At 54.1% G+C, this 26,501-nt stretch overlaps 1 protein-coding gene across 5 annotated transcripts in view; it reads left to right on the top strand.

Moving 5' to 3' along the window:
• The window catches only part of Ahdc1 (AT-hook DNA binding motif containing 1), a 65,905-nt gene extending 40,315 nt beyond the window's left edge, over positions 1–25,590 (top strand). For all 5 annotated transcript variants that reach the window (XM_057784618.1, XM_057784616.1, XM_057784619.1 and 2 more), the window contains 5 exons: positions 3,092–3,272; positions 9,124–9,235; positions 9,356–9,393; positions 9,682–14,586; positions 25,110–25,590. In XM_057784618.1, the coding sequence (XP_057640601.1) occupies positions 9,756–14,543 (4,788 nt within the window). In that variant the 5' untranslated portion in view covers positions 3,092–3,272; positions 9,124–9,235; positions 9,356–9,393; positions 9,682–9,755 and the 3' untranslated portion in view covers positions 14,544–14,586; positions 25,110–25,590. The remainder of the gene's footprint in view (positions 1–3,091; positions 3,273–9,123; positions 9,236–9,355; positions 9,394–9,681; positions 14,587–25,109) is intronic.
• Positions 25,591–26,501: the final 911 nt, after the last annotated feature.

Below are 26,501 nucleotides of genomic sequence, written 5' to 3'. Positions count from 1 at the left end.
TCTTCTGCCCCCGAAACTGTTAAACTAATTAAGGCTGTGGAGCCGCAGGATTAATCGGGGCAGCTCACACGGACTGGGGCTCAGGTAGTCGATTAGTGCGCCGCGGAGGATATTGGATTTCTGAACCGCAAGTCAGCACTATTCGGGTCTGTTATCTCCGAGGCTTGAGGGTCAGCTGGCGGGAGGCTCAGGCACTGGCTGCCCCCACCTGCCACCCGCCTGGGCATCCACTTCCCTGCCTATGAGGCCCTCACCTCGCCTCCCCACTCTGACCGCCCCACCATCCTCTTCAGGCTTCTGTGGCTCAGCCTGGGCTCTGGATTTCCTCTCCACTGTCACCTCTCCGTCGGTCTTCCCTTTGCTACTGTCCTCTCTGGGTTCTTGACCTGAACTCTGTCTGGGGCCTAGCCCAGCTTGCCTCCTTGTCCCTGTCCCTCGCTGTCTCTGTTCACCTTTCTCATGATCAGCCTCTGCCTTCTGTCCTTGTCTCTCTGACTCTTCCTTGCTTCCTCTGGTGCTTGCTAGAGAACACCCCCCCCCTTCTCTCTCTCTCTCTCTCTCTCTCTCTCTCTCTCTCTCTCTCTCTCTCTCTCTCTCTCTCTCTCTCTCTTGTGTGGTCTCTGCTGGTGTCTGCAACCAGAACAAATCTCCCCCAGCCAACACCCCTGAACAAGGAGGCCAAAGCAGCTAATGGGAAACATGTGATTCTGCCTTGCGCCTGGAGCACCGTGAAGGGAGCCTCAGTCCCAGCCCAACCCTGCTCCCCTTACCACATTCCCTCATCACACACACCCCGCAGCCTGAATGGGCACAGTTGCATGTTCCCTGGTTATTTACTGGGGGAATGGCATTTATCAACTGAGGGATATCAGGATAGAGAGGCTCTGAGGGCACCCGCTCCTTAGGTCTCCTCAGCCCCAGGCAGATGCCTCTCTCACCCATCCACCATATGTAGAAGAAGGCCAAGATTAGCTGAGCTATGGGGGCCAGTCAGTCACTGGGGTTGGGGGCTCACGCCACCCAGAGTCCTATCTTTTTTACCTTTCTGGGCCTCTGGAGAACTGTGGAGGTGGGGGCTCCCTGAGGGCTCAGGAGCTGCTAGGCTGCATTTCTGTACCCACCCAACCACAGGGAAGGGGGGACGGATCAGAGGGAAGCTCTGGCAGGTTGGAATTCTTCTCTGCCTGTGGATAAATTGTCCCTAATCCAGGCTTGGGGAGTTGTCTGGCTCCTACAGAGAGAGAGAGAGAGAGAGAGAGAGAGAGAGAGAGAGAGAGAGAGAGAGAGAGCGAGCACTCAGGCACTCAGGAGATAGTGAGGGGAGGAGGGAAGCCAGCACATACAACACGCAGTGACACACACACACAGCCTCACAAAGGTACCACACAAATGCTGAGGCACCATTGTGCTGACAGGCACGTAGAGCCTCACATGTGTCGACACTGACACTCAGCTACAATGGCACAGATAGATAATGGAATAACACAGGGACCCACCAACATACACAAATACATGGCAGGCACAGACTCACAATGGTAAGGTCATGCAAATCGGCACATCATACAAAGACACACCCGCAAGCACATGCTGACCATGGCAAAAACAAACCCGCAGGGACACTGTGACCAGTCACACCATCACACCATGACCCTGAAAGCCCACAGAAAGGAAAGGCAGAGGTAGGAGGTGGGCAATGCTGATCCACAGTGACACCAGCGCCTGCAGTCAAGGCCTGGAGATTGGAAACCTGCAGGGACAGCAGAGGATCAGCCACCCGCCCCCACCCTGCTGCCAAACCTACATCCAAAGAGCTCTGAGGCAGGCAGGAGCTGGCCTGGCTCCTGACACAGTGAGATTCAGCGAGCCAGGCACAGTGTGTACATACACGGGCACACTCACAGCTGGGCACACCTGTCACAGGCTCAGCTAGATACACATGCAGAGCTGAACAGAATAGAAATTGAGATGTGCGCATACCCACAAGTGTAACTGGAGACGCTTGATTCTCGTAGACACGGACTCAGCTGATGCACCAGGTCCACACTCGTGTGTAAGCTTTGTTGTGGTGCTGGGAGTGGAACCCATGGTCTCTTACATGCTAGGCATGCGCAGTCTTGACACACTGGTGCCAACATTGAAATGTAGAGCGGTATGGCAGGCAGAGTGGAGCCAGCAACTCTCACACAGGTGTGTGTATTTACTCAGATGACTGAAAGTCAGAGTTGTGCATTTATAGACAAGGGTCTCACACACATGCACATTCCCAGGCAACCAGAACCTATGCGTTTCCGTGAGGCTTGTTTCTTACTTAGACAGACACACACAAACCTGGCTTCAGGGGGGCAGCCAACGGGCAGGTAGCGGGGGAAGGTGAAGAAGACCATGGTTATTAAGGAAAACAAGAGGTCTAAGGTCTGAACGGTTGCTGCTGCAGATGGGCAAGCAGCAGCTGCATGTGGACCTTGGTGGAAACAGGCATTCTCCCACTCAGAGCAGCGGCTCCCACCTGCACAGGCAACAGGCCCCAGCTCCCTGGAGCTTGCTTTCCCTACGCTCATAAGATGTAACTCCCCATTTTAGGGATGAGAAAATGGAGACCCATAAAGGATACCGGATAAGGGAGTTTTGCTAAGGGGGGGTTCCCTCCTCTCTCTCCTGTCTACAGTTTGTGCACACATTTGAGTACCTAGACATACAAAGACTCCTCTTCCAGACAGGAGCCTGGGGTTGTAAGAGACGGACTCAAGGCTGGAGAGATGGCTCGGCTTAAGAGTACTTGTTGCTCTTGCGAAATCCTAGGTTCCATCCACAGTACCTATCTAGTGGCTCACCGCCATCTAACTCCAGTTCCAGGGCATCTGAGCCCCCTCGCTGACCTGTGGGCACCAGGCATGCAAAAACAAAATATAATAATTAAATCTTTAAAGGATTAAAGGGGGTGGGAAGGTATTCAATTTTGCAGTGAGATAAAGTCAGAACTGGACTGGTATTCATGAAGAAGCATGCCTTCCTTGCTCAGTGGCCCTCTGCCCTTTGCTCTCCTCATCCCGCATCCACGCTTATCTTTGGTATGCTGTATTTGCTTCTACAGATGGGAGCTTGCCTGATTGTCTACTCATCGGCCTGGACCCCAGAGCCAATCCAGCTGAGTGTATGTGGAGGGTCCCAGGTGAGGCACACCGCTCAGGGCTCTGCAGAAACACCCTGGAGAATCTGATGCTGGTGGAGGCAGACCTTTCCTGCTGAGCCCGGCCTCTGCAAAGCCTGCTCAGGTAACTCTGAGAAAGAAAGTCGGGCCTGGGGCAGCTTACTGGCGATCTGCTCTTAGCTTAGGCAAAAGAGGTGGGGTTGGGGAGAGGAACCCTTTAAGTCAAGAAACCGTTAAGTTTAGCTTATTCAACCTCCCCATTATCCAGAAATGGGGACTTAGGGATAGACAGCGAGTCCCTTAGAGTCCTGCCTCCTAGCCCAAGGACTCTTCCCTGTGCCTTGGTGACCTGAGAGAACTGGGAGGAGAAATGAGTTGTGACAGTGACCAGGATTCAGGCCAGAGTTGGAAACCAGAGTGCCTGAGAGGCGCAGCTGAACCCCCCCCCCCCCCACACACACACCTCTTTACTGCAGTCCTTGGAAGCACGGAGCTGAGATGCTGGGAGGATATGGTAGTCAAGGTGTGACTGCAGCCGGCTAGACTGCCGGTTGGTGGTAGGACCCATCTTTCTCGTGGCCCAGGTTAGCCCACCCAAGCTCCCAGCCACAGAGGCCAGGTGGGGCTGCCCTGCCCTGCAGAGACAACTCCCTGAACTGACACATGAAGCCTCAGGCTCCAGGAAGCTCCTTAGAGTTTAGCCTGCTAGGAACCCCACCCAACTTCCCAAGGAGCATTCCTGAGGTCTGTATGGGGGTTGGGCCTCCAGGGATAGGAAGGGTGGGGAGGCAGGGCTGTGGGAGGATGTGGGGCTGTGAATGTACTGGGACTGGGTTTGTGTGCAAGCAGGTGTGCAGGGCTCTGTCCTTAGTGCATAAGGCTGTGTATACAAGTTATATGAGTGGCCTCGGCTGGGGGGATGGTTCAGAGCGCATGTTAGGTGTGCCATAGTGGTGACTGCACTGGATGTGGGTCCCGTGCAGGTGTGGGCATCCTAGGTCGTTCCTTCCACACAGGGTGCTGCTGGAGAAGTGTGTGATCAAGACTCAAATACCCTGGGTGTGCTTAGGGTTCTTGGTGCTAGGTGAGGGTGCATGTGCATATGGCTTCCTTTGTGCTTTGGAGGTGGGCTGGGTAAGACTTGGGCTGAGCTGGGCTCAGCGGTGCCCAGCCTTGTGGCCAAATTGCTGAAGTCACTTCCTTTCCAACAGTGACTTTCCAGGGGGAGGAGTTCTTCCGACCTGGTCGGCAGCAAGGGGCGGGGCAGAACTGGCTCTCTCTGGGGAGGGACATGGGCGGGGGCGGGAAAGAGGTGGGAGGAGGTGCTAGTGGTACCGGAGGAGGGAGTCCTCCGGGAGACAGAAGGAAAGACAAGGACAGGAGTCTGGAAGGGCCAAGGGCAGGAGGGGATGGGGGTGGAGTGGGGCGGGAAGCACAGTCCCTGGGTGACCTCGGAGGGAGGAAGGGAGGGCTGCCAGTGGGGTGACCCTCGGGTCCAGTGAGCGCTGGCAGTGGCGCCTACACACCTGGCACCCAGGGCAAGGGGCTGGCAGGGGGCGGTTTAGGAACAGACCTGCTTGCCAGGTGCCCCACTCTGGACAGGAAGAGGGTGGGCGGGGGCTGCACAAAAGAGCTCTGTGTGGCTGGGGATAGGGTAGGGTGGGGTATGCAGTGCTGTACTGTGCTGGGGTTGGGGGGGAGCTGGTGACTCGGGGGCGGGGCAGGACCAGTTCCCCTTGGGGCATCAGTGGCTCCGAGGGGACACCTAGTGGTCAGGGAAGGTAGTGCATCTTGGTGACAGGTAAGAAGCTAGGAGAAAGATACGTTAGAACAGATAGTTAAGATAGTTAGGGGAGGCGAGCTAGGCTGAATCTCTGGGTGCTGAAGCAATTTGGTTTAGAGGATCCCACCTACACAACAGCAGAGTTGAATGGCATGGCTGTGTGTCCTTAAGGGCATGACTAAGCCTCTCTGTGCTCACTTTTAAATCCAAAATAAGTGACTAGTTCATTGTTTTGCTCAGAGCTGGGGCTGTAATCTTCTTACTAGACGGACCTGCAGGTTGGGTGGGCAGTAGGAGCTAAAAGGAAGGGAAGACCAAGTTCTTGAGAGGGAGGTGGCTAGCCCTGGGAGGTAAAGCCTTCCTGCAGAGAAGAGAGGTCCTGAGGAAGTATTCAGAACAGCAGTGTTTTTCACTGCTAGGAAGCCTGGGACATCCTTGGGTCTTCAGAACAGCTGAGGGAGATGGGGGAGTAGTATATGCAGTCTGGAGAGAGGGTCATGAGGCCGGAAGTGAGAGCTGGGGCTGGCAGCTTGGCTCCCCTGGGGAGGCTAGAGGTGGGTGAGGGGAAGGAGGGCTGGGGAAGGGGTGTGGTGGTCACAGCCACAGCGGGGGTGGGGGTGGGGGAGGGTGGGGCTGGGGATCAAGGATGTGGGCTGGTGCTTCCCGGCACTGTACTCTGCAGGTTGGGGCCCCCCTTCTAGCCAGCTGGTGTCCCTGTGGGCAAGCTCAGACACTGACCCAGGAACAGACAAGCAGACAGAGGACCCTTTTGACTTTTCATTCACAGACTTGGGCTTGGTGGTACCTTTGAGAAGAGGCCAAGAGAATGGCTGCCTGTTGGGGTGTGGTGGGGAAGGGAGCCAACTGCTTCCCTCAGATCCTGGAGGCTGCAAAAGAGCAGTGGACAGTCAGGAGGATGTGGCCAAAGGTCTTCATGGGTGGGTGGAGCAGAAGCAACCACTGGAGAGGTTTGTCTCTTCTGCCAAGATCACACCCTCAGGCCCCAAGTGGGAGGCCTCCAGAGCAGGAAGGCCTGCTGAGCCCCACCCACGGCAAGGGAGGAATGGTGGCTGCGGGTAGGTAGCTCTGAAAACCGTGGTGAGCTTATTGCTGGAAATGGACTTGGAGATTCCAGAGTCTGGGCTGCTTCCATGCTTTGAGGCAGAGTCTTATTCTGCGGTCCTAACTGGCTTGGAACTCACTCTTTATTCCAGGCTGGCTTCAAACTCAGAGATCTGCCTGCCTCTGCCTCTTGAATGCTGGGTTTAAAGGTTTGTCCTTGCCTGGCTTTTCCAAAACTCTGAAGGTGTTCTCTCTTCAAAAATAGCAGTGCTAGCTAAACTCACAGACTGTGGCGGTACATGCTTGTGTTGTCAGCACTGGCAGAGGCAGGAGGATAGCTGCAAGTTTCAGATCAGCTTGATCTTCATAGTGATTTCTAGGCCATCCATGACTCCAAGTAAAACTTTACCTCCCAAAAAAGAAGGGGGGGGGGCTGGAAATGTAGCTCAGTTGGTAGAGTGTTTGTCTACCGTGCACAGAGCCCTGGGTTCAGTCACAAAACACAAGAGTGGGGTGTGGTGGTGTGCTCTGTGATCTCATAAGGAGATGGGGTCAGGGGGATTAGAAGTTCAAGGTTCTCCTTGGTAACACAGCTATGTGTTGGAGAATTCCAGGTTACATTGTGTGTGTGTGTGTGTGTGTCTAGAGAGAGAAGCAGTGCTGAACCAAAAAGGATATAGCTCCACAGCTGTATAGGAGAGATCAGAGCCTTGAGTTAGCAGGTGCATGGGAGGCAGAAGGGTGAGGCTGGGACAGTGGACAGAAATAGGGACTGACCTGGTGAATAACAGAAGGGTCCTTCATGTGCTATGTGACCTTCAGTGAAGTTCTCCTGGTTCGGTCTCCTCTTTGGTAAAATGGCACTAGAGTACAAGGTACCCACTGGGGGAGCAGATTAGGATAACAGTTTCCCAGATGTCCCTCAGATGTGTGAGTCAGGCCCTCCTGGACTAGGGCCTGGGTATCTGGAGTGTTACACAGCTCCTCCGCTCCCCCGGGCTCAGGGTTTGGAAGCCAATGGCTTAGATAATTTCAGTGTTCCTCCCAGCCTTAAATTAGACCACAGCTCTAGAAGGAACCTTTCCAGAAGTGGCTGAAGGGTTGTTGCAGGAGCTGAGAGTGGGAAAGAGGCTTTGGCCTTAAGAGATTTAGGAACTCTGCCTCTGAACAGCTGTGTGGCTTCAGGCGAGTTTCACAAGGGCTCTGGGTCCGTTTGCTCTGTAGCTCCAGGATGGTAAACCATGCATGCTTCCTGGGTTGCTGTGAAGACTCAGTGGGTCGTGTGTGAATTGCAAAGTTCTTTCTGCCTGCAACTCCTGTGGGCTACATTCCTTTCCAGACGTCGAGAGATGCAGTGAGTGGAATAGACAAGAAAGCCTGCCCTGTTGATGCTTAAAACTCTGAGCGGATTGCATATCGCTGCCTACCACAGGGGCCCACAAGAGTGTCCTTTCCCACAGTGTCCTCTCCCTGAGTCAGCCCTGCATTCTCCCTACGGGCCGGCACTAGGCAATATGGCACCTGTCCATAGAGCATAAGCTGATGGTCCAGCTGCGCTAGGTCAGGACCAAACAATAGACATGATGGGGGCTACTCTCTCAGACCCTTCAGGAGTTGGGGCTCATGCTGTTCACTGAGGTCCTAACTCGGGCTCAGCTCTGAGTCTTCAGGCTCCATTGGGAATCAAACAGGCCTAGATCTAAGTCCCAGCTCTGCCCTGACCAGCTCAGAATCACTCCGTAAATATTTATGTAGCATCCATAGCTCAGGCTCTGGGGTCAGAGGATACAGCAATAAACAAGACATGTGTGATCCTTGCCCCTGAAGAGCCCACAGTCTGAAGGAACACAGTAAATAGCCAGTCACACAAGTCATTGATTGCTGTTGTGATGAGTACTGTGGTGGGGAAATAGACAGGACCCCAAGAGGACAGAGGGCCAGACTGAAGGAAGGACTTCAGAGACTCCCTGGTGAAGCTCTGCAGAATTTCTCTGTACAGCCCTGGACACCTGGAACTACTCTGTAGACCAGGCCTTGAACTCAGAGATCTGCCTGCCTCTGCCTCCCGAGTGCTGGGATTAAAGGTGTGCGCCGCCACCGTCTGGGTCCTTTCTACATTCTTGTCACTCTTTTCCCCTCAACGTCTCTGTTGGGTCTAGAAAAGAATAAGAAGAAACTTCATGAGAGCCAGACGTGGTGGTGCATATCTGTAAGACCCCGTCTACTGCCCTGTCTTGAAAAGCGGGGCTGATGAGATGACCAGTGGCTGAAAGTGCTCGTCCTCTGACCTGACAACCTGAGTGTGGTCCATGAGACCCATAAGGAGAGAGCTGGCTTCTGCTAGTTTTTCTTTGACCTCCATACATGCACAAGCACGTACATATACACACATGTACACAATTAAAATGTAATAAAATAATAGCTGAAGGGATAGCTGTTTAGAGCATTGGCTGCTCTTGCTCCTGGTTCAGTCTCCAGCACCACATGGTAGCTCACAGCCTCCTGTAGAACTCTAGTTCCAGGAGATCTGATGCCCTCTTCTCTCCTCTGGGTACCAGGGCATGTACATGCTATATATACATCAGTACAGGCAAAGCATGATTTTCTTGGTGTAATAAACATGAGCTGTTGCAGATTTGGGGAGCTTCGTGCATCAGGAGATGAACCTCTTCTAGATGGTGTCTTTAAAAGTGGGCAGGATTTCTGTATGGTAGGGAGGTTAGATGAGATGACCCACTAAAGTACTTAGCCTAGGGTTAGCAGTAGAAAAAGTGTCCCCAAAGTACAGGCTTTTATTGTCAGCTTCCTGGTGGCTACTGGACCCTTGACCCTAGGTGCTCTCTTCACTTTCTCTGTAGCTCTTGGTCTAGTGATTATTTTAATATCTGACTACCTCGACCTTGTGCAAAGTAGACATTACATAAGTAATGAACCTATGAATGAATGAGCGAATGAATAATACTTCATGTCTGAGCCTCCATTTCTTCATCTGCAAAATGGGGTTATTAACAGCCCCTACCTCGCAGGATTGGTATGAAGAATTAATGAAGCAATGCCTGGACAGCTGACAGCCCAGTGCCTGGCGCGCAGTAGGTGCTCACTAAACCTGAGCTGCCGTGGTCCTTTCCAGGCGCTGTCCACGTCCCAAGGCCTGGACTCAGGCCGAAGTGGCTCCACAACACCCCCAGCCGACAGCCAGCGACTGGCAGAGTCCCCAAGCACGGGGACCCTCTGTTTACCAGGTCAGTCACGAGGGGGCACGGAGGGAGCTGGGGTGGGACTGTGCGCTAGTAGCAGGGTTTGGGTGTGGACCCTAACTCATGTGGAGAATTCAGATCTGTTACATGTCTTGTTGCCCACAGAGATATCCAGTGTGACAGCCCAGGCGGCAGAGCCGAGGGTGAGTGCACCTTAGGGGATGGGGATGAGAGGGAAAGATACTCTGATAGTTGGTCAGTTCTATGTGGAGTGGTCACCTTGTCCTCCTACTAGGCCTCCTTCTCCAAGACAGGGATGCTGTCAAGAGGAGTTCACTGATTGAAGACCTGCAAGCCATCTGGGCTTGGATCAGGGCCTGGAACATAGTGGAGCAATCAATGGAACCCTAGAGAAAGAGTCCAGAGTCTGGATAGGATGTGGGAAACTGAAGGCAGCTCAGTGAAGGACTTCCTGCCTCTTTCCCTGACAGGTTCTGATCCCGGCTTCTCGCACCCTCATGTCAGCCCCGGCCCCGCCTGGCGGCCCTCGGAGGACAAGGTCAGGATGCGTGTGAAGCCCCAGGGCCTGGTGGTGACTTCCAGTGCCGTCTGCAGCTCTCCTGACTACCTCCGAGAGCCCAAGTACTACCCCGGTGGTCCCCCAACCCCCCGGCCCTTGCTGCCCACCCGGCCCCCTGCCAGCCCACCTGACAAAGCCTTTTCCACCCACACCTTCTCTGAGAACCCACGCCCACCCCCACGCCGGGACCCCAGCACCCGGCGTCTACCAGTCCTTGCCAAGGGAGACGACGTGTTACCCCCTCGGGCAGCCCGGCCTGTCTCTCAGGCCCACTGTCCCACACCGGCCCCGGACAGCAGCTCTCTCCGCCACTGGGACAACGGCCGTGTGAACCTGCGTCCAGTGGTGCAGCTGATTGACATCATGAAGGATCTGACAAGGCTGTCACAGGACCTGCAGCACAGCGGTGTGCATCTGGACTGTGGTGGGCTGAGACTGAGCCGCCCGCCTGCTCCACCGCCCGGTGACCTGCAATACAGCTTCTTCTCTTCACCCAGCCTGGCCAACAGCATCCGTAGCCCCGAGGAGCGCGTCACCCCTCATGCCAAGTCAGAGCGGCCCAGCCACCCCCTCTATGAGCCTGAGCCCGAGCCCAGAGATAGCCCCCAGCCTGGCCAAGGCCATGGTCCTGGAGCCACAGCCACAACCACTGGTCTGCCCCCAGAGCCTGAGCCCGATGGGCCTGACTACTCTGAGCTAGCAGATGCTGATATCCTCAGCGAGCTGGCCTCCCTTACATGTCCTGAGGCCCAGCTCCTGGAGGCTCAGGCCCTTGAACCTCCATCACCGCAGCCTGAACCACAGCTCCTGGACCCCCAGCCCCGCTTCCTAGACCCGCAGGCACTAGAGCCTCTAGGGGAAGGTTTGGAGCTGCCACCCCTGCAGCCTCTTGCTGATCCTCTAGGGCTGCCAAGCCTGACTCTACAGGCCCTAGATACCCTACCTGACTCCTTGGAGTCCCAGCTCCTTGACCCCCAGGCCCTTGACCCCCTGCCCAAGTTGCTGGATGTTCCTGGTCGACGTCTAGAGCCCCAGCAGTCCCTGGGGCACTGCCAGCTGGCTGAGCCCTTACGCCTGGACTTGTGCTCACCTCATGGTCCCCCTGGTCCTGAGGGCCACCCCAAGTACGCCTTGAGGCGCACTGATAGGCCAAAGATCCTGTGTCGCCGGCGGAAAGCTGGAAGGGGGCGGAAGGCAGACTCGGGACCTGAAGGTCGCCTTCTTCCCCTGCCTATGCCTACAGGGCTGGCAGCTGCCCTAGCTGAACCCCCACCGCTGCCACCACCACCACCACCTCCTACTCTGTCAGGCCCAGTTCCTGAGCTGGAGCCAGAGTCTTCTCAGACCCCAGTGGTCCCCACCCGTAAAGGCAAGTGCAGGGGTGTACGGCGCATGGTGGTGAAGATGGCCAAGATCCCTGTGTCTCTGGGGCGGAGAAATAAGACCACGTACAAAGTTTCATCCTTGAGCAGCAGTCTAAGTGTGGAAGGCAAGGAGCTGGGCTTGCGGGTGTCGACAGAGCCTACCCCATTGCTGAAGATGAAAAACAATGGCCGGAATGTGGTGGTGGTCTTCCCTCCGGGGGAGATGCCTATTATTCTCAAGCGTAAGCGTGGCCGCCCTCCTAAGAACCTGCTGCTGGGTCCTGGCAAGCCCAAAGAGCCTGCCGTGGTAGCTGCTGAGGCTGCTACTGTGGCAGCGGCCACTCTGGCCATGCCAGAGGTAAAGAAACGGAGGCGGCGAAAACAAAAACTGGCATCTCCACAGCCATCGTATGCAGCAGATGCCAATGACAGTAAGGCTGAGTACTCTGATGTCCTTGCCAAGCTGGCCTTCTTGAACCGCCAGAGCCAGTGTGCTGGGAGGTGCTCACCGCCCCGCTGTTGGACACCCAGTGAGCCTGAGTCGGTGCACCAGGCCCCAGACACCCAGAGCATCTCCCACTTCCTGCATCGTGTGCAGGGTTTCCGGAGGCGAGGAGGCAAAACGGGGGGCTTTGGAGGCAGGGGTGGAGGCCATGCAGCCAAGGCAGCCCGCTGTTCCTTTAGTGACTTCTTTGAGGGCATTGGCAAGAAAAAGAAGGTGGTAGCAGTGGCAGCTACTGGGGTTGTGGGTCCTGGCCTCACCGAGTTGGGGCATCCACGCAAAAGGGGCCGAGGGGAGGTAGATGCTGTGACTGGGAAAGCCAAGCGCAAGAGGCGGTCCCGAAAGAACGGGACTCTGTTCCCAGAGCAGGTGCCCAGTGGCCCAGGCTTTGGGGAGGCAGGTGCTGAGTGGCCTGGGGACAAGGGTGGTGGCTGGGCCCCTCACCATGGGCACCCAGGAGGGCAAGCTGGCCGAAACTGTGGGTTCCAAGGGACTGAGGCCCGGGGTTTTGCCTCCACTGGACTGGAGAGTGGGGCTTCAGGCCGTAGCAGCTACTATGCGGGTGCACCCTCAGGCCAGACGGAGCTCAGCCAGGAGCGCCAAAACCTCTTCACTGGCTATTTTCGCTCCCTGCTTGACTCGGATGACTCCTCTGACCTCTTAGACTTCGCCCTCTCAGCCTCTCGCCCAGAGTCCAGGAAGGCATCAGGCACCTATGCAGGGCCTCCCTCCAGCGGGCTGCCTGCACAGCGGGGTCTTGCCACTTTCCCAAGCCGGGGAGCCAAGGCTAGCCCCGTGGCGGTGGGCAGCAGTGGAGCTGGGGCAGACCCCTCCTTCCAGCCTGTTCTGCCCTCCCGTCAGACCTTCCCGCCAGGACGGGCAACAAGCTACGGGATAACCCCAGCCACTTCAGACTGCCGGGCAGCTGAGACCTTCCCAAAGCTGGCTCCCCCTCCTTCAGCTGTGGCCCGCTCACCTACTACCCACCCGCCTGCCAACACCTACCCGCCTCAGTATGGTGGCTATGGGGCAGGACAAAGTGTGTTTGCCCCAGCAAAACCCTTTTCAGGCCAGGACTGTGCTAACAGCAAGGACTGCAGCTTCGCCTATGGCAGTGGCAACAGCCTTCCCGCCTCACCCAGCAGCGCCCACAGTGCTGGCTATGCCCCGCCACCTACTGGGGGTCCCTGCCTGCCACCCAGCAAGGCATCTTTCTTCAACAGCTCTGAGGGGGGCCCCTTCTCTGGGTCGGCTCCCACACCCTTGCGCTGCGACAGTCGAGCCAGCACCGTCTCACCCGGTGGCTACATGGTGCCCAAGGGCACCACAGCTTCTGCAGCCTCTGCCGCCTCCTCCTCCTCCTCCTCCTTTCAGCCCTCACCTGAGAACTGTCGGCAGTTTGTGGGGGCTTCTCAGTGGCCTTTCCGGCAGGGGTATGGCGGCCTGGACTGGGCCTCAGAGGCCTTTAGTCAGCTCTACAATCCCAACTTTGACTGCCACGTCAGTGAGCCCAACGTGATCTTGGACATCTCGAACTACACGCCGCAGAAGGTGAAGCAGCAGACTGCCGTGTCCGAGACGTTCTCCGAGTCGTCCTCCGACAGCACCCAGTTCAATCAACCTGTCGGTGGTGGTGGTTTTCGGCGTGCCAACAGCGAGGCATCAAGCAGTGAGGGCCAGTCCAGCTTGTCTAGCCTGGAGAAGCTCATGATGGACTGGAATGAAGCATCGTCTGCTCCCGGCTACAACTGGAACCAGAGCGTCCTCTTCCAGAGCAGCTCGAAGCCTGGCCGCGGGCGGCGGAAGAAGGTGGACCTGTTTGAGGCCTCACATCTGGGCTTTTCAACATCTGCCTCGGCCACTGCCTCTGGCTACCCATCCAAACGGAGCACTGGGCCGCGGCAGCCGCGGGGTGGCCGGGGTAGCGGGGCCTGTTCAGCCAAGAAGGAGCGAGGTGGTACAGCGGCTAAAGCTAAGTTCATCCCCAAGCCACAGCCAGTTAATCCACTGTTCCAGGACAGCCCAGACCTTGGCCTGGACTACTATAGCGGGGACAGCAGCATGTCACCGCTGCCCTCCCAGTCAAGAGCCTTTGGGGTGGGAGAGCGAGATCCCTGTGACTTCATGGGACCCTACTCCATGAATCCGTCTACACCTTCTGATGGCACTTTTGGCCAAGGCTTCCACTGTGACTCTCCCAGCCTCGGTGCCCCCGAGCTTGATGGCAAGCATTTCCCACCGCTGGCTCACCCACCCACAGTGTTTGATGCCGGCCTGCAGAAGGCATACTCACCCACCTGTTCTCCCACACTCGGCTTCAAGGAAGAGCTGCGGCCACCACCTACAAAGCTGACTGCCTGTGAGCCCCTTAAGCATGGTCTTCAGGGAGCCAGCTTGAGCCATGCAGCTGCAGCCCAGGCCCACCTGAGCTGCCGGGACCTGCCGCTGGGCCAGCCTCACTATGATTCCCCTAGTTGCAAGGGTACAGCCTATTGGTACCCACCAGGTTCAGCTGCCCGTAGCCCACCCTATGAAGGCAAGGTGGGTTCAGGGCTGCTAGCTGACTTCCTGGGCAGGACGGAGGCTGTATGCCTCAGTGCCCCTCACCTGGCTAGCCCACCAGCCACGCCCAAGGCCGACAAGGAGCCACTGGAGATGGCCCGGCCACCAGGTCCACCCCGCGGCCCTGCTGCAGCCACTGCTGGCTATGGCTGCCCACTCCTTAGTGACTTAACCCTGTCCCCTGTGCCGAGGGACTCGCTGCTGCCCCTGCAGGACACTGCCTACAGGTATCCAGGCTTTATGCCACAGGCACATCCTGGCCTGGGTGGGGGCCCTAAGAGTGGCTTCCTGGGGCCCATGGCGGAACCTCACCCTGAGGACACATTCACCGTCACCTCCCTGTAGTACCAACTGAAGTGCCGACTGGACCACGAGGTTTTGTTCCTGGGTGAGTCTGGGGATGTGGGTGCAGAGGGCAGAAATCTGAGGGGTAGGGCGGGAGGGTGAGGGTGCTTGGTTTTGGGGAGAGCTGTTTGTGAGGGAGGATGGCGTGGTGGGACTCACCAGCAGGAAGGAAGGACTCAAAATGAGAAGTTGTGTAGTCTGAGGAGCTTGTGTGGGAAACCCAACAGAATATTCAGAAGTCCTGATCACTACAGTGTAGAACCATAAATTGCTTAAGACCAAGCATTCATTTCCCCCTCATTCTTGCCTGGGTAAGAAGTACCGCTTATCTTATGAAGGAGGACATTGGCCTCCCCCTCAGAAGAAAAGAGTGGGCCAGTCACCTGCTCGGGCTCTCTAGGCTCCTGTGGTGGAGCTGGTTTGCCTTGGCACGTGTTCCACAGGGACTTTACAAGATGGCCCGGAGGATTCTCTCTCTCCTGTCCTCTTCTCAAAGACTTCTTTAAAAAAATTTAAACAAAGACTCACTGACGTGCACTCCCAGATAGCCACCTCTGTGCCCCTGAGAGCTGGGATTCAAGTTGTAACATCTTGGGCTCGATGTTGGTTGTGTGTGGTCAGGCCTTATAGGGCAAGGATAGAGGTGTGAAGAACAGAGCCTTCTCTGCCCCAGGAACCAGTGGGTCTGACTACCGGGAAACCGGTCCCTTCCTTCAAATGCTTCTCCAGAGTTCAATCAAATATTCGGAGACACTTAGCCATTATTTCTGTCAGGTTCTATGCCTTCACGGTTGAAGTCTGTTTTAGTGTTTTCAGGAAAATAAAAGGCAGAAATGTTCCCATATAACTGGAGAAAACAGTGGGGTTAGAAGAATTATCATCTTGAACAGTTTATTTCAGAATATAGCCACAACTAGACCCACTTTGGGGCAAGATATCTGTCACAGAATGGGCCAGATGTGGCCATTGGCTGTGGAGTAGCTGAGGTCTTGACTGAAGCCTCATCACTCTTGCTGCCCCAAAGCCTCCTGGGTGTTTTGCTTCCTGATGGACTAGCCTGTCCCTGCTCTGGAGAGGCCATTCGAGGCCAGGGTGACTCAGGGTCCTGAAGTAGAGTCAGTGGAAACTTAGGACTTCCCCTCCCCCACTTTGCTAGACCCCAGCTGCCCTGGTGCCTAAAGGTGGCAAAGAGCCATTGTGAAAACCAGGCGGCCCCTGGGAACACCAGTCCTCGGTCAGCCACCAACTTGCTACATATCTGAACTTTTGCCTTTTCCCGGCCTCTGTTTCCCCATCTGTTTGAGAAAATAGACTTCAGTAGTCTCTTGGGCTCTCACAGGTCTGTATGGTCTGCATAGCGGCGACAATGGCTTTTTTTTTTTTTTTTTTTGGCAGTGTTTTTTCCTCCCTAATGAAGGCAGGCTAAGATTAAAACAGCCTTCCATTCTCCATGCATCTCGCTGCAAGCAGCAGGGCTGCAGATCTGAAGCCGGCCAGAGAGAAGCTGCTTAGGGTTTAAAATGTCAAACTCTTGATCCTTCTCACCGGAGGGGAGATGTCTCATGGATAATCCAGAAATGTGAAATAATCCCAAAACCGTTCCTCCCAGGCAGGCTCTGGGATGGAAAATGAACGTGTGGGGGCTGGGTGTTTGGGCAGGTCACAGCTCAGTGCATAATGGAACCACCCAGTGAGGCCTGAATGCAGGAGGAGCTGGGATGCCATCCAGCCCCACATTCTAGCCTGTTCCCCACCCAGCACTGGGAGTTAGCAACACTGTCCTCACAGGGACACATGCAGTTCCAGAGACATCTGTGCAGCCCTTCCCGTATATCCGGCATTGGAAGCACCACAGACAGGCGCTTGAACCTCAGAGGGCCTCCAGTTCAGAGGAAAAGACGCCAAACACAGAATGGCACAGAACACTTGGTGGTCAGAGCCACGGGGAAGTGGGGGTGCAAGGCCAGCTAGGGGGCTGTGAGAGCCTGCAATAGGGTACCCAGACCAGACCTTACAGCTGCCGCCAGCTGATGAAGGGCTCGCTGGTAGATGGGAAAGAACACTCTGGGCAAAGGGAGCAGTAAGCGGTGCTCACAGTCTTGAGGAGGGGAGGGATTTGGCTCTGAAGATCTTGCTGATGAGCAGGCAGTAAAGCTAAGCAAAGGCCAGGCAGGCAGAGCCAGATCCTGTAAGACACTGCAAGGAATCTGAATCTTTCCAAGATGTACAGGGAGCCACTGAAGATAGTCCCAGTGAAACCGGGCAAGTGTTGAAAGGAAGGAGACCAGACCAACCAGTCGTGATGGTGGCTTGGACTAAGGCGGTCTGGGCTAGTTTCCCTTCCCTATTTAGGATAGCCTACAAGCACCTCCATGTAGAGCAAGCCTCTTGTCCCCATGACTAGTTAAAGCCATGGTGATAGTGAAAGAGGTTAGAGAATGCAAAGGAGAGTGGCAAGGAAGTGGAATTAGAATAGAAGGAGCCACATTGTCCACAGAAGGCCTAAGCAGAGAAGACAGTGTAGTGAGCAGCTTTAATCCCGGGCACTGGGGAAGTGGTAATTCAGTTCAGCTGCTCATCTTGAGCCTTTTTGCGCTAACCCTGGGACAGGCACTGAGGAGACAAAGCAGACATGGCTCCTGTCTAGAGATCAACATCTGTCCCAGGAAGTTCAAACAAGCACACAGAGAACCTGGAAACTCTGGGTAGGAAATGGCAGGTGCTCAGAGGCAGGGAGAAGCCAAGAGTGCACACCAAGCACTGAATGCTGTGCTCAGAGGTCATTCCTCTGTTCAGATATGTGCTGTCCCTTTGTGTGACACTGCCCCAGGGACTCCTCACAGCATCTTGGGCAGGGAGTATGTTCTTGGCTTTCATTAGAGGTAAGGGAACAGGCACAACTGAGATCTGCCCAGGAATCTGTAGTTTGTCCATCTGTGACTTTCAAAGTTTGCCATGTGGCTACTCTTCACCCACATCTCCGGCTACAAAATGATGGGTCACATTAGGTGAACCTATGGGGTGCTGAGTTTTGTTTTGGGGGGTCAAGGGTTTTTGTGAGACAAGACCTTGCTGTATTGTAGCCCTGGCTAACCTGGAACTAACTCATTATAGGTGGGACTGATCTGGAACTTGCTTCCTCCTGCCTCAGCCCGCTGAGTGCTGGAATTACAAGCATGTACCACTGTATCCAGAAGGACTAGCATTTTAAATGAATTTTGTGGATTTGTGCTAGGAAGCTGTGCTTAGCTTGAAGAAGCCACAAGATGTGGAGCCAGGGAGGGGCGCTGCAGGCAGTGGGGACTGGGGCAAAAGCGGGTTTCATCCCAGTGAAAGCCAGGAGGTAAAAGGTCAGATGAGATGGTGGGGAATGTGTGTCCTGGCTCTCTTGAGTGCTGTAGCTGATAGGCAGTTAGGGGTGGGCCAAAGGAGGGGGGCCTTGGGCTCATACAGGCATCCTTTCTAATGAAGAGCAGAGCCAGACAAACTGGCTCCATGTTGAGACCCTTGAACCAAAGATCAACCACACCAGACCCCAAGAACAGAAGTGAGAAGGTGGGAAGGGCCCACAGATATTCAGGAATCTCTAATCCTTCCCCCTCCCTATTAGCTCTTGGCTCTAAAACTGAGGCCAAGAGAAATGTCACAGGTCCTCCCAGGTTACACCAGCTGGGGCCTGACGGGAACTGGAGGCAGTTTCCAAGGCCACCATCCAGCCAGGGTCAGCAGGCATGCCCAGGCCTGGGCCAGGCCCGACCGCTCTGGGCTTTGTCTCTCTGAGTCTTGAATCCTTAAGAGGTCACTTGATCTTGCCTCTGGCTCTGAGCAAGAGGCCTCGTGTCAGGGCTCAGCCGGTCCTGCCCTGCTTCCTCTGAGCTCCAGGTTCTCTTGCCTTTCTGAGGTCATCCTCCAGTTCTGCTTGCGTTCCCTGTAGCCATATTTAGGCCAGGCCTTTTTATTCAGAGCCCCCGCTCCTTGGAAATACCATCTCTCTATGAACGTACCTTCTGCTGCTTCTCTTCTCCCTGCCCCTCACATCCCTGGTAAAAAAGCAGAGCTCCAAACTGGCAGGCAGTGGCTCAGAGTGCACGTCTGTGGTCACACAGGCCCCTCACCAGCTAGGTGATCTGGTGACTCACGTAACCTAGTGAGTCACATCATCTCTATCTGTAAGAATTAAGGGGATTGACATGTAAAGCTCTTATCCCTGTCCTGGCCCACAGGAGAGCACCTAGTTTGTTGCCTTCCCACAGTCTGAATTCTGGGTCCTCAGTGCAAGCTGCGTGAGTCACACATCTTGACCTTTGCTTGACCAAAGATAACCTTCCTGCATCTGTTTGTCTGCTGTCCTCTAAGGGTCTTGTATTCTGCTGTGGGCCTGGAGCATTTGGAAGCCTTGAAATTTCTCTGGGGCTGGAGACGTAGTAGCTGAGTATGAAGGGTACTTGCCTACTGTGCACAGACCCTCGATTCCATCCCCAGTCCTGGGGAGTGAGGGACAGGGTAGTCCCAGTGTTCTTTATGTTAGCCACTGGACCAAGTCTTCCTGGGGAGAGGTAGGGGCGCTGGGATGGAGGAAACGCTACTCCAAAGAACTTTGGAAAATCATCCGGGTCAGCTAGAGCTTCTCCCCAAACACAAAGCATCTGAGAAACCTTCCTTGTAACTTTAGAGTGTGTTTTCATTTCCCTGGATAGCACTGTCTGCCTTGCCACTGTCCTCTTTGGTGCCATGGTGCCTGTGCTGCTAGGGGTTGGGGAAGTAGATGAAGTCTGTCCAGTCCACATGAAGTAGCCCACTCTGCCCTGGCCAGTATCCCATGCTCCAGATAACACTAACCCACAGGCCTAATGGGCTTGTTCCAGACCGCTACTTGAGTACCATGTCTAGGGGAGGTGCCATAGCTCCTCCAGCAGCAGGGAGGATCCTCCATGCCAGCCCTTCTGAGCTACATAAGGAGGGCAGCGGGGACTTCCTGGAGCTGGAAATGATCCAAGCAAATGAGAGACTTGAGCAGCTAGAGCCCCCACTCAGCCAGCTGAGTCTCTGACCCACCCCCACCCCAGTCCATTCTGTTCGTGGTGGCCGCCAAAGTGCTTGTTGTTCAGCATTTTTAGATGCACGGTGTCTGGAGCCCCTAAAATATTTATTGGGTGAATTGATTAAAGCACATCTGCTCTTGCAAGCCGCTTCACACCTTTTGATTGTATCCTTCCTCTCCGGCATGACTGTCTGCAGAACACAAGCCCGACTGCCCGGCATGGTGCAGAAGACATTCGCGCCTCTGTCCTGGCATCCACCCCTTTCAGAGAGTTCTCTGCAGGATGCCCCTTTGCTTTGCCCTGGCCTGGTTGCCCTCTGCCATCCACTGTGGTCTCCCACCTATCACTGCCAGTCTTTCACTCAGGTGTCACCTCCTCCAAGAAGTGTTCCGTGATCCTTCCCAGGCACAATTTCCAGCTCTTTCTGCATCCTTGACAAACCCTTTCTGGGAATGTCCCAGCATGCCATCCATTCCTTTAGGCTACCCGCTCATCTTCGCATTGACTCCCCAACTCCAGTGTCTCACCATTCGGGGGGTATTTCAGGTGTGTGTGTGTGTTTGTATCAACTGTGTGGAGGTCAGGGGACAACTTTTAGGAGTTCTTCCTCTTTTACCATGTGGGTTCTAGGAATCAAACTCAGGACATTAGGTTTAGCAGTTAACGCTTTTCCTCAGTAATCCATCTTCACCGGAAGAACTAAGAGAGGAAAGGTCAGCTGAGCATGGTGGTTGATGCATGCCTTCAATTCCAGCATTCAGGAGGAAGAAGCATGTGGCTACCTAGAGAGATCCTGTCTCCACAAAAGAACAGGAGGGCTGAAGGTTCCCAAATCTGCAGGAAGTAACCCTAAAAGCAGTGTATAGAAGGGTGTGTCAGTGAACCTGTCAGCTCTGACTTCCAGAGAGGCCTCCAAGCAGTGGGAGCCACAGAAACACTGAGTGACAAGAGAGAGACTCTTGGGAGTCACTCTGCCTTCATCATCCACTTTGTCTGTGTGTCTGCATCATCCATGATGTCTGTCCTCACATAGGTCGTTTCTGTGACACAGAAGTGTACAGATGTATATGTGGGGAGTAGAATGGGAAGTGGGAGGTGTGGTCACAGCAGATTGGTGGGTATCTACAGGTAAGAAGCCCTTCTGGTCCCACTACCAGGTACTGTAGGTCTTGGTGTCCAGCAGCAGAGGGGGCTCCCAGAGCCAAAGGTCAGGGCACATACTTTGGAAAGTGGACAAGCTAACCCACACCCCTGGCCTCTTTGGTTCCGATTGGGAACCCTATGATCCTTCGCTGAACCTCTAGTGGTATTTCTGCCTATCAGGTGTAGTTAAAGCCCCACGGAAATAGCCTGTGCATTGAGGTACCTCATAGGCTTGATAACCTGAAAATAGCAGAGAAGTAGCCTAGTCTTCGGGTAGTTGATTTGTCCTTTGACCCCGCACATCAGGGACACCTAAAGCTCTTTCATCACCTGTTCAAACCCTTGGCAGAAAGAAAAGTGAAGCCTAGAGAGGGAAGAGGGGAGGGCTTCTCCTGTGTGGCAGGGGAGTGGAGGTCGAGCCTGAGCACACACCCTAGCAGGAAGTGGGTGTGATAGAAGGCTGCTCAGATGGAGGCCAGTGGATGCTCTGTTTATAGGGAGAACGGCTCTCTCTGGGCAGCCTGGTGTCTGTGTAATCTCTGCCCAGGCAGAGACCACTGAAGTCCCTGGCACCTCAGTTGCTAAACCTGCAAGAGCCGGAGGGCGCAGTGAATGTGACTCTAGGGTTCCTCATGGAGGCACTCAGGTTAAGTCTGAGTAAAAGTGGTTGGCGTCCTGGGGTCCGGTGCATGCTGGAACTCAGGGTTCAGAGGTACCACACACAGGTCTGTGCTCTAGAAGAGCCGAGTAGAGAATGGCAAGTGCACTGGTAGCTATGATAACAAGGCATTCTAAGGAGACATCCTAGAGGTGTGTGAGAAAGAGCTGAGTGGGACACTCTGACATGCTGACCGGCCTTAGATCAGTCATGGTGCTGTCAGTCTGCACGCATGCGCCATCCCATCACACCGAGCTCTGTACTTAGTGGTTAATTTAGAGCTATGGCCTTACTTCCCAGACTGGACTGAGTGTTCCTCCTCTTCCTGAGCCCCTCAGGACTTCCCTTGGCACAACCGCCTACCTGCATGGAGACTGCATGGTTAGGATCTGTCTGCTTTGCTCTCTCTCCACTCCAGCAGGCATTTAGGGTGGATCCAGAGCGCTTACCTTGTTCCTAGTCCCTGAGCTGGGTTGCCTGACACCTTAGTATTTGGTTCAGTTTTCGAGAGTTGAGCCTCACTAGGTCTGTGTTCTATCCAGCATAGCATTCTCCCTTCACCAAGAACACCCCTGGCCTGTGATTCTTCCCTACCCACCATCCTCCCCCAGATTCTGCCTGAGCCCCTGGCTGGCTAAGTCCCGGAAGCTGGGAGGGCAGTGGGAGGAGAGGTAAGGTGCTATGGGCAGCTTAGCAGAGGGTGAGAAAGCCTCCTGCTGCCTGGCCGCAGGCACCATGGGAAGATTCTGGCAGGAACCGCCTGCTGGGCTGAGATCACCATGGAGACCTGGCTTGCAGAGGGTCACTGGCAATGGCTATGGGCTGGTGGGGGTGGGAGTGAAGGGGATTTATACAGAATTTGTGCTCTGGACCTTTGAGGGGAGCAGGCAAAACTGGGTTCATCACTGTCAGCATGCCAGGTAGTTTGCAGCAGCCCACCCTCTCTCTGCAGTAGTCCCCAGAAGATTCTTCCTCTTGGCAACTGTCCTTCAACTGCAGTGGAGCCAGCTTCTGGGATGAGGCTTCTCCAGCGCTCGCTGAGCCTGGCACTCCACATATCATAGTCCTTTTTTCATCTCTGCAATTGGTCGTGCTTGTCACCCTAACTGTAGAGAACTGACATCCATCCCTGCAGCACCCCTGCTCCCTTTTCCTTACTACCCCAGTTGTCTACATCTGTCAGCTCACAGGCATAGTGGCTTACCTACCCCAGGACTGTTATGGTCCAGATCTGGTGTCCAGAGCCCTTAGCCCTCACTCTCTTTTATGCTGCTGGCCTAACCACCAAGATGGGGTGCTTGCTTCCCTTTCCCTGCAGGAACCCACCTGGTGTCCCTGGCTCTCTGGGGTATCCTGGCAAGTCCAACCAGAGGACAAAAGTCATCCCTGGGGCTGATTGCCCGGCAGACGGCAGCTGAGGCTGAGCAGAATGCCAATGTGTCCCTACTGGAGAGGAAAGCTAACAGAGTACATGGGAAAGGGGCTTTCTGTCTGCCTGGCTCTTGCGGCTGTGGGGGACGACAGGTGGCACACAGAGGAGGAGACCTAGGGGGCAATTTAGCACCCCAGCCCTACCCCTGACCTCTGCGAGGCAGGCAACCTAATGGCCCAGGGTTCTGGGAATGACCTAAGCCAGCCCTGTCTTGGCTCATCCCTTCCAGCAGCAGAGCTGTAGATCTGGGGGAGGGGGAGTGCACACTGGTGGTCTGGATAGAGACAATAAGCTCCACACACATGATCAGAACTCTCTAGCAAAAGGAGGTACCTTAGTGGTTGTGGGGACTGGGGAGTTTCCAAGCCTCGGGAAGGCAGGCAGTGTTTCCACCGAACACAGATGGCATTGTGCTGGGTGATTTCTTCATTCCTTCATTCAGGCTGACTTCCTCATCACCTCGTCTCTCCTAGGAGCAGAATGGATGAGTGGGGTTGGGAAGAGGGGTGGATTAAAAGAAATAGAAGCAGTGTTTCACACCTGTGTGGTGCTGTGCCCAGGCTCTGCCCTGGTTCCTCTTTGCCAACCATGGAGGTTAGAAGCATTACCAAGCTAGCTTATTATTATATTTGGAAACTGAGGTTTAGAGAGCCCATTTGGCCCCGGGAAAATAATAAAAGTGAATCCATTTTTTAATGTATTACACATCTGTGTTCAACCTTTCTGTCTTAAACACTGGATCCAGCAACAAACCTAGGAGGGTAGTCCCATTGCCCCCTCCTTTGCTTGTTTTTCTTTTTTTTTTTTTTGGTTTTTTTTTTTTTTGTTTTTTCGAGACAGGGTTTCTCTGTAGCTTTGGTGCCTGTCCTGGAACTAGCTCTTGTAGACCAGGCTGGCCTTGAACTCACAGAGATCCGCCTGCCTCTGCCTCCCGAGTGCTGGGATTAAAGGCGTGCGCCACCACCGCCCGGCTGCTTGTTTTTTAAAGCAGGATCCCCTGTTGCCTGCCTCTGCTCATGAGTACTAAGGCTACAATCGCACCTAGTTTATGCCATGTTGGGAATCAAACCCAGGGCTTCATACATATTGGGCAAATATATCTAACTATACTAAACAAAATATATCCCTGCTCTGGTTGGTGGTTTGAGCCAGTCAGTCCTGCTGCAGCTCAGGCTAACCTTGAACTCAAGATCTTCCTGTGTTAGTCTCTTAGGTGTTGGGGTTGTGGGTGTGGGCCTCCATGTCTGGCCTTCTAGTATCCCTTTTACATTAATGAGTAAAGGAAGCTAGGTGCCTTGGCAGGTGCCTTTAAATCTCGTACCTGGGGGGCAAACACAAGTGAATCTCTTCAAGGCCAGCCAGAGTTCAGTGGTGAGGCCCTGTCTCACACACAACAACAACAACACAACTTCAGTGAGTAAACAGGCTTTAGCTCCTACCCACTGTCACAGAACTTTTCAGTCACTGGCTGTGAGCTCAGCTATCTCTAACTCCAGAGCCCAGCCTCTTAGTAAATCCTGCTCTGGAACTCCTTCTTTCTTTCTGTCTGTTTTTGGTGGGGTTTTTTTTTTTTTTTTTTTGGTTTTTCGAGACAGGGTTTCTCTGTGGTTTTGGAGCCTGTCCTGGCACTAGCTCTTGTAGACCAGGCTGGTCTCAAACTCACAGAGATCCACCTGTCTCTGCCTCCCGAGTGCTGGGATTAAAGGCGTGCGCCACCACCGCCCGGCCTGGAACTAGCTCTTATAGACCAGGCTGGCCTCGAACTCACAGAGATCCGCCTGCCTCTGCCTCCCGAGTGCTGGGATTAAAGGCGTGCGCCACCACCGCCGGGCTTTCTGTCTGTTTTTGAATTTTTAAGTTTTTGAAGTAGGATTTCTGTTTTCTGTAGCTCAGGCTATCCTGGAATTCACACGATCTGTCCATCTGCTTCTCCAGCTTGTCTTCACTCTTGGTATGATCTTGGGCGTGTATATGTAGAAAAACCACACCTGTATTGCAGTTCTTAGGATGCTAAGGCTGGAGAATCAGGAGCCCAAGCTAGCTTTGGCACACAGTGAGTATGAGGCTAACCTGGACTGTATGAGACTGAAGAAAAGTACCACCACATTAGGAAACTGAGCTTGGAGAAGTCACGTGGGGGCCTGCCTGGAGAAGGAACATTGGTTAGTGTCTCCAGAACTTTCAGTGGGAACTGAGCCAAACCTGTTTTTAGCCCCCCCCCCCCCCCCCGTCTTGGAGTTCAGTGTCTGTCTGCTGCTGACTTCTGCCTCTTCTTTTGTGTTTCTTTGCAGCTTTCAGAAAACCAATGCCAAGACCCCTCCCAGCGTCCACATCGTCCTCTGGCAGGAGCGCCTGCCCCTCTGCCTCCCACCTGCCCTTTGCACCCCCTGCGGCCCCATATCCCACCCCACCCCTCCCTGCCCATCTCCTCCACGCAGAAGCCGAAGGTGAGCCCTTTCTGCACAAAACCAGCAATTGTAAATACTTTTTAAAATGTACAAAACTTAAAAACAAAACACAGTTTTAGAAAAAGACAAAAAAAAGAGAGAGAGAGAGCGAGAGAGAGAGAGAGAGCGTGTGCAAGAGGTTGTGAGCGGGGCTTCGAGGTGTCCAGAACCCCTGCAAGTGTGCACTGAGAAATTTATCTACAGGTCGTTTGACAAAAATGAACAATATCCTATTTATTGTATATACTGTTTTATTATAAATTGTGGATTGTATATTGCATTCTGTAAACCTGCTGTGGTCCCGTGGTGTGCAAATTCGCATGGTGGGGGGAGGGAGGGAGAACCTCTTTTGGGAGCTTTTTTTTTCTTTTTTTCTTTTTTTTTTTTTCTTTTTCACTCTTGGGTTTTATCTTCTGTTGTTGTTGTTGTTTTCTGTTGGCAGGACACACCCAAAGATCCAAGTTTGTATTAAAAAGAAATGAAAAAAAAGCAAAAAAAAAAAAAAGCCACCTTGTGTCTTGTAAAACAGAGTATGTAAGGGTGGACAGACAGCTGGGCTTTGTTCCCGCCATTGGTCCTCCAGAAGAGTTGAAGTACCAAGTGTGTTCCTGTGTCCCCTATGTCTGAGTTCTCCCACTTGCCTGCTGTCTATCTGGGCATTCCCCCCCACCCCGCCCAGACGCTGTGCCTCTCCTACCTCTTCAGCACCTCCGTCTCTAGAACTTTAAAGATGTATTTATGTTATTTATGTGTATGAGTGTTTCAGCTGTGTATATGTATGTGCTCAGCATGTGTGATTGGTGCCTTTAAAAGTCAAAAAAGGGCCGGGCGATGGTGGCGCACGCCTTTAATCCCAGCACTCGGGAGGCAGAGGCAGGCGGATCTCTGTGAGTTCGAGACCAGCCTGGTTTACAGAGCTAGTTCCAGGACAGGCTCCAAAGCCACAGAGAAACCCTGTCTTGAAAAACCAAAAAAAAAAAAAAAAGTCAAAAAAGGGTATGGGATACCCTGGAACTAGAGTTACCAGCAGTTCTCCTGCCTTGGGGATGCTGAGGCTCAAATGCAGGTCTTCTGCAAGAGCAGTAAGTGTTCTTAACTGCCAAACCACTGTTCAGCATTCCCCGTTTCTATCCTCAGTGGGCTCCTGTGGCTCCCGAATCCTGGTTTCCTCCCCCTGAGGAGTCCCACGATAAGCTTGGCCTCCATCCTCTTCCTCTAGATTCCCCCTCCCACCCC

The sequence above is a fragment of the Chionomys nivalis genome, chromosome 11, assembly GCF_950005125.1.
Source record: "Chionomys nivalis chromosome 11, mChiNiv1.1, whole genome shotgun sequence".
In the NCBI taxonomy this organism is placed as follows: domain Eukaryota; kingdom Metazoa; phylum Chordata; class Mammalia; order Rodentia; family Cricetidae; genus Chionomys; species Chionomys nivalis.
The sequence above is the reverse complement of the archived record's forward strand: the minus strand, read 5'-3'. Positions and strand labels throughout refer to the sequence as shown.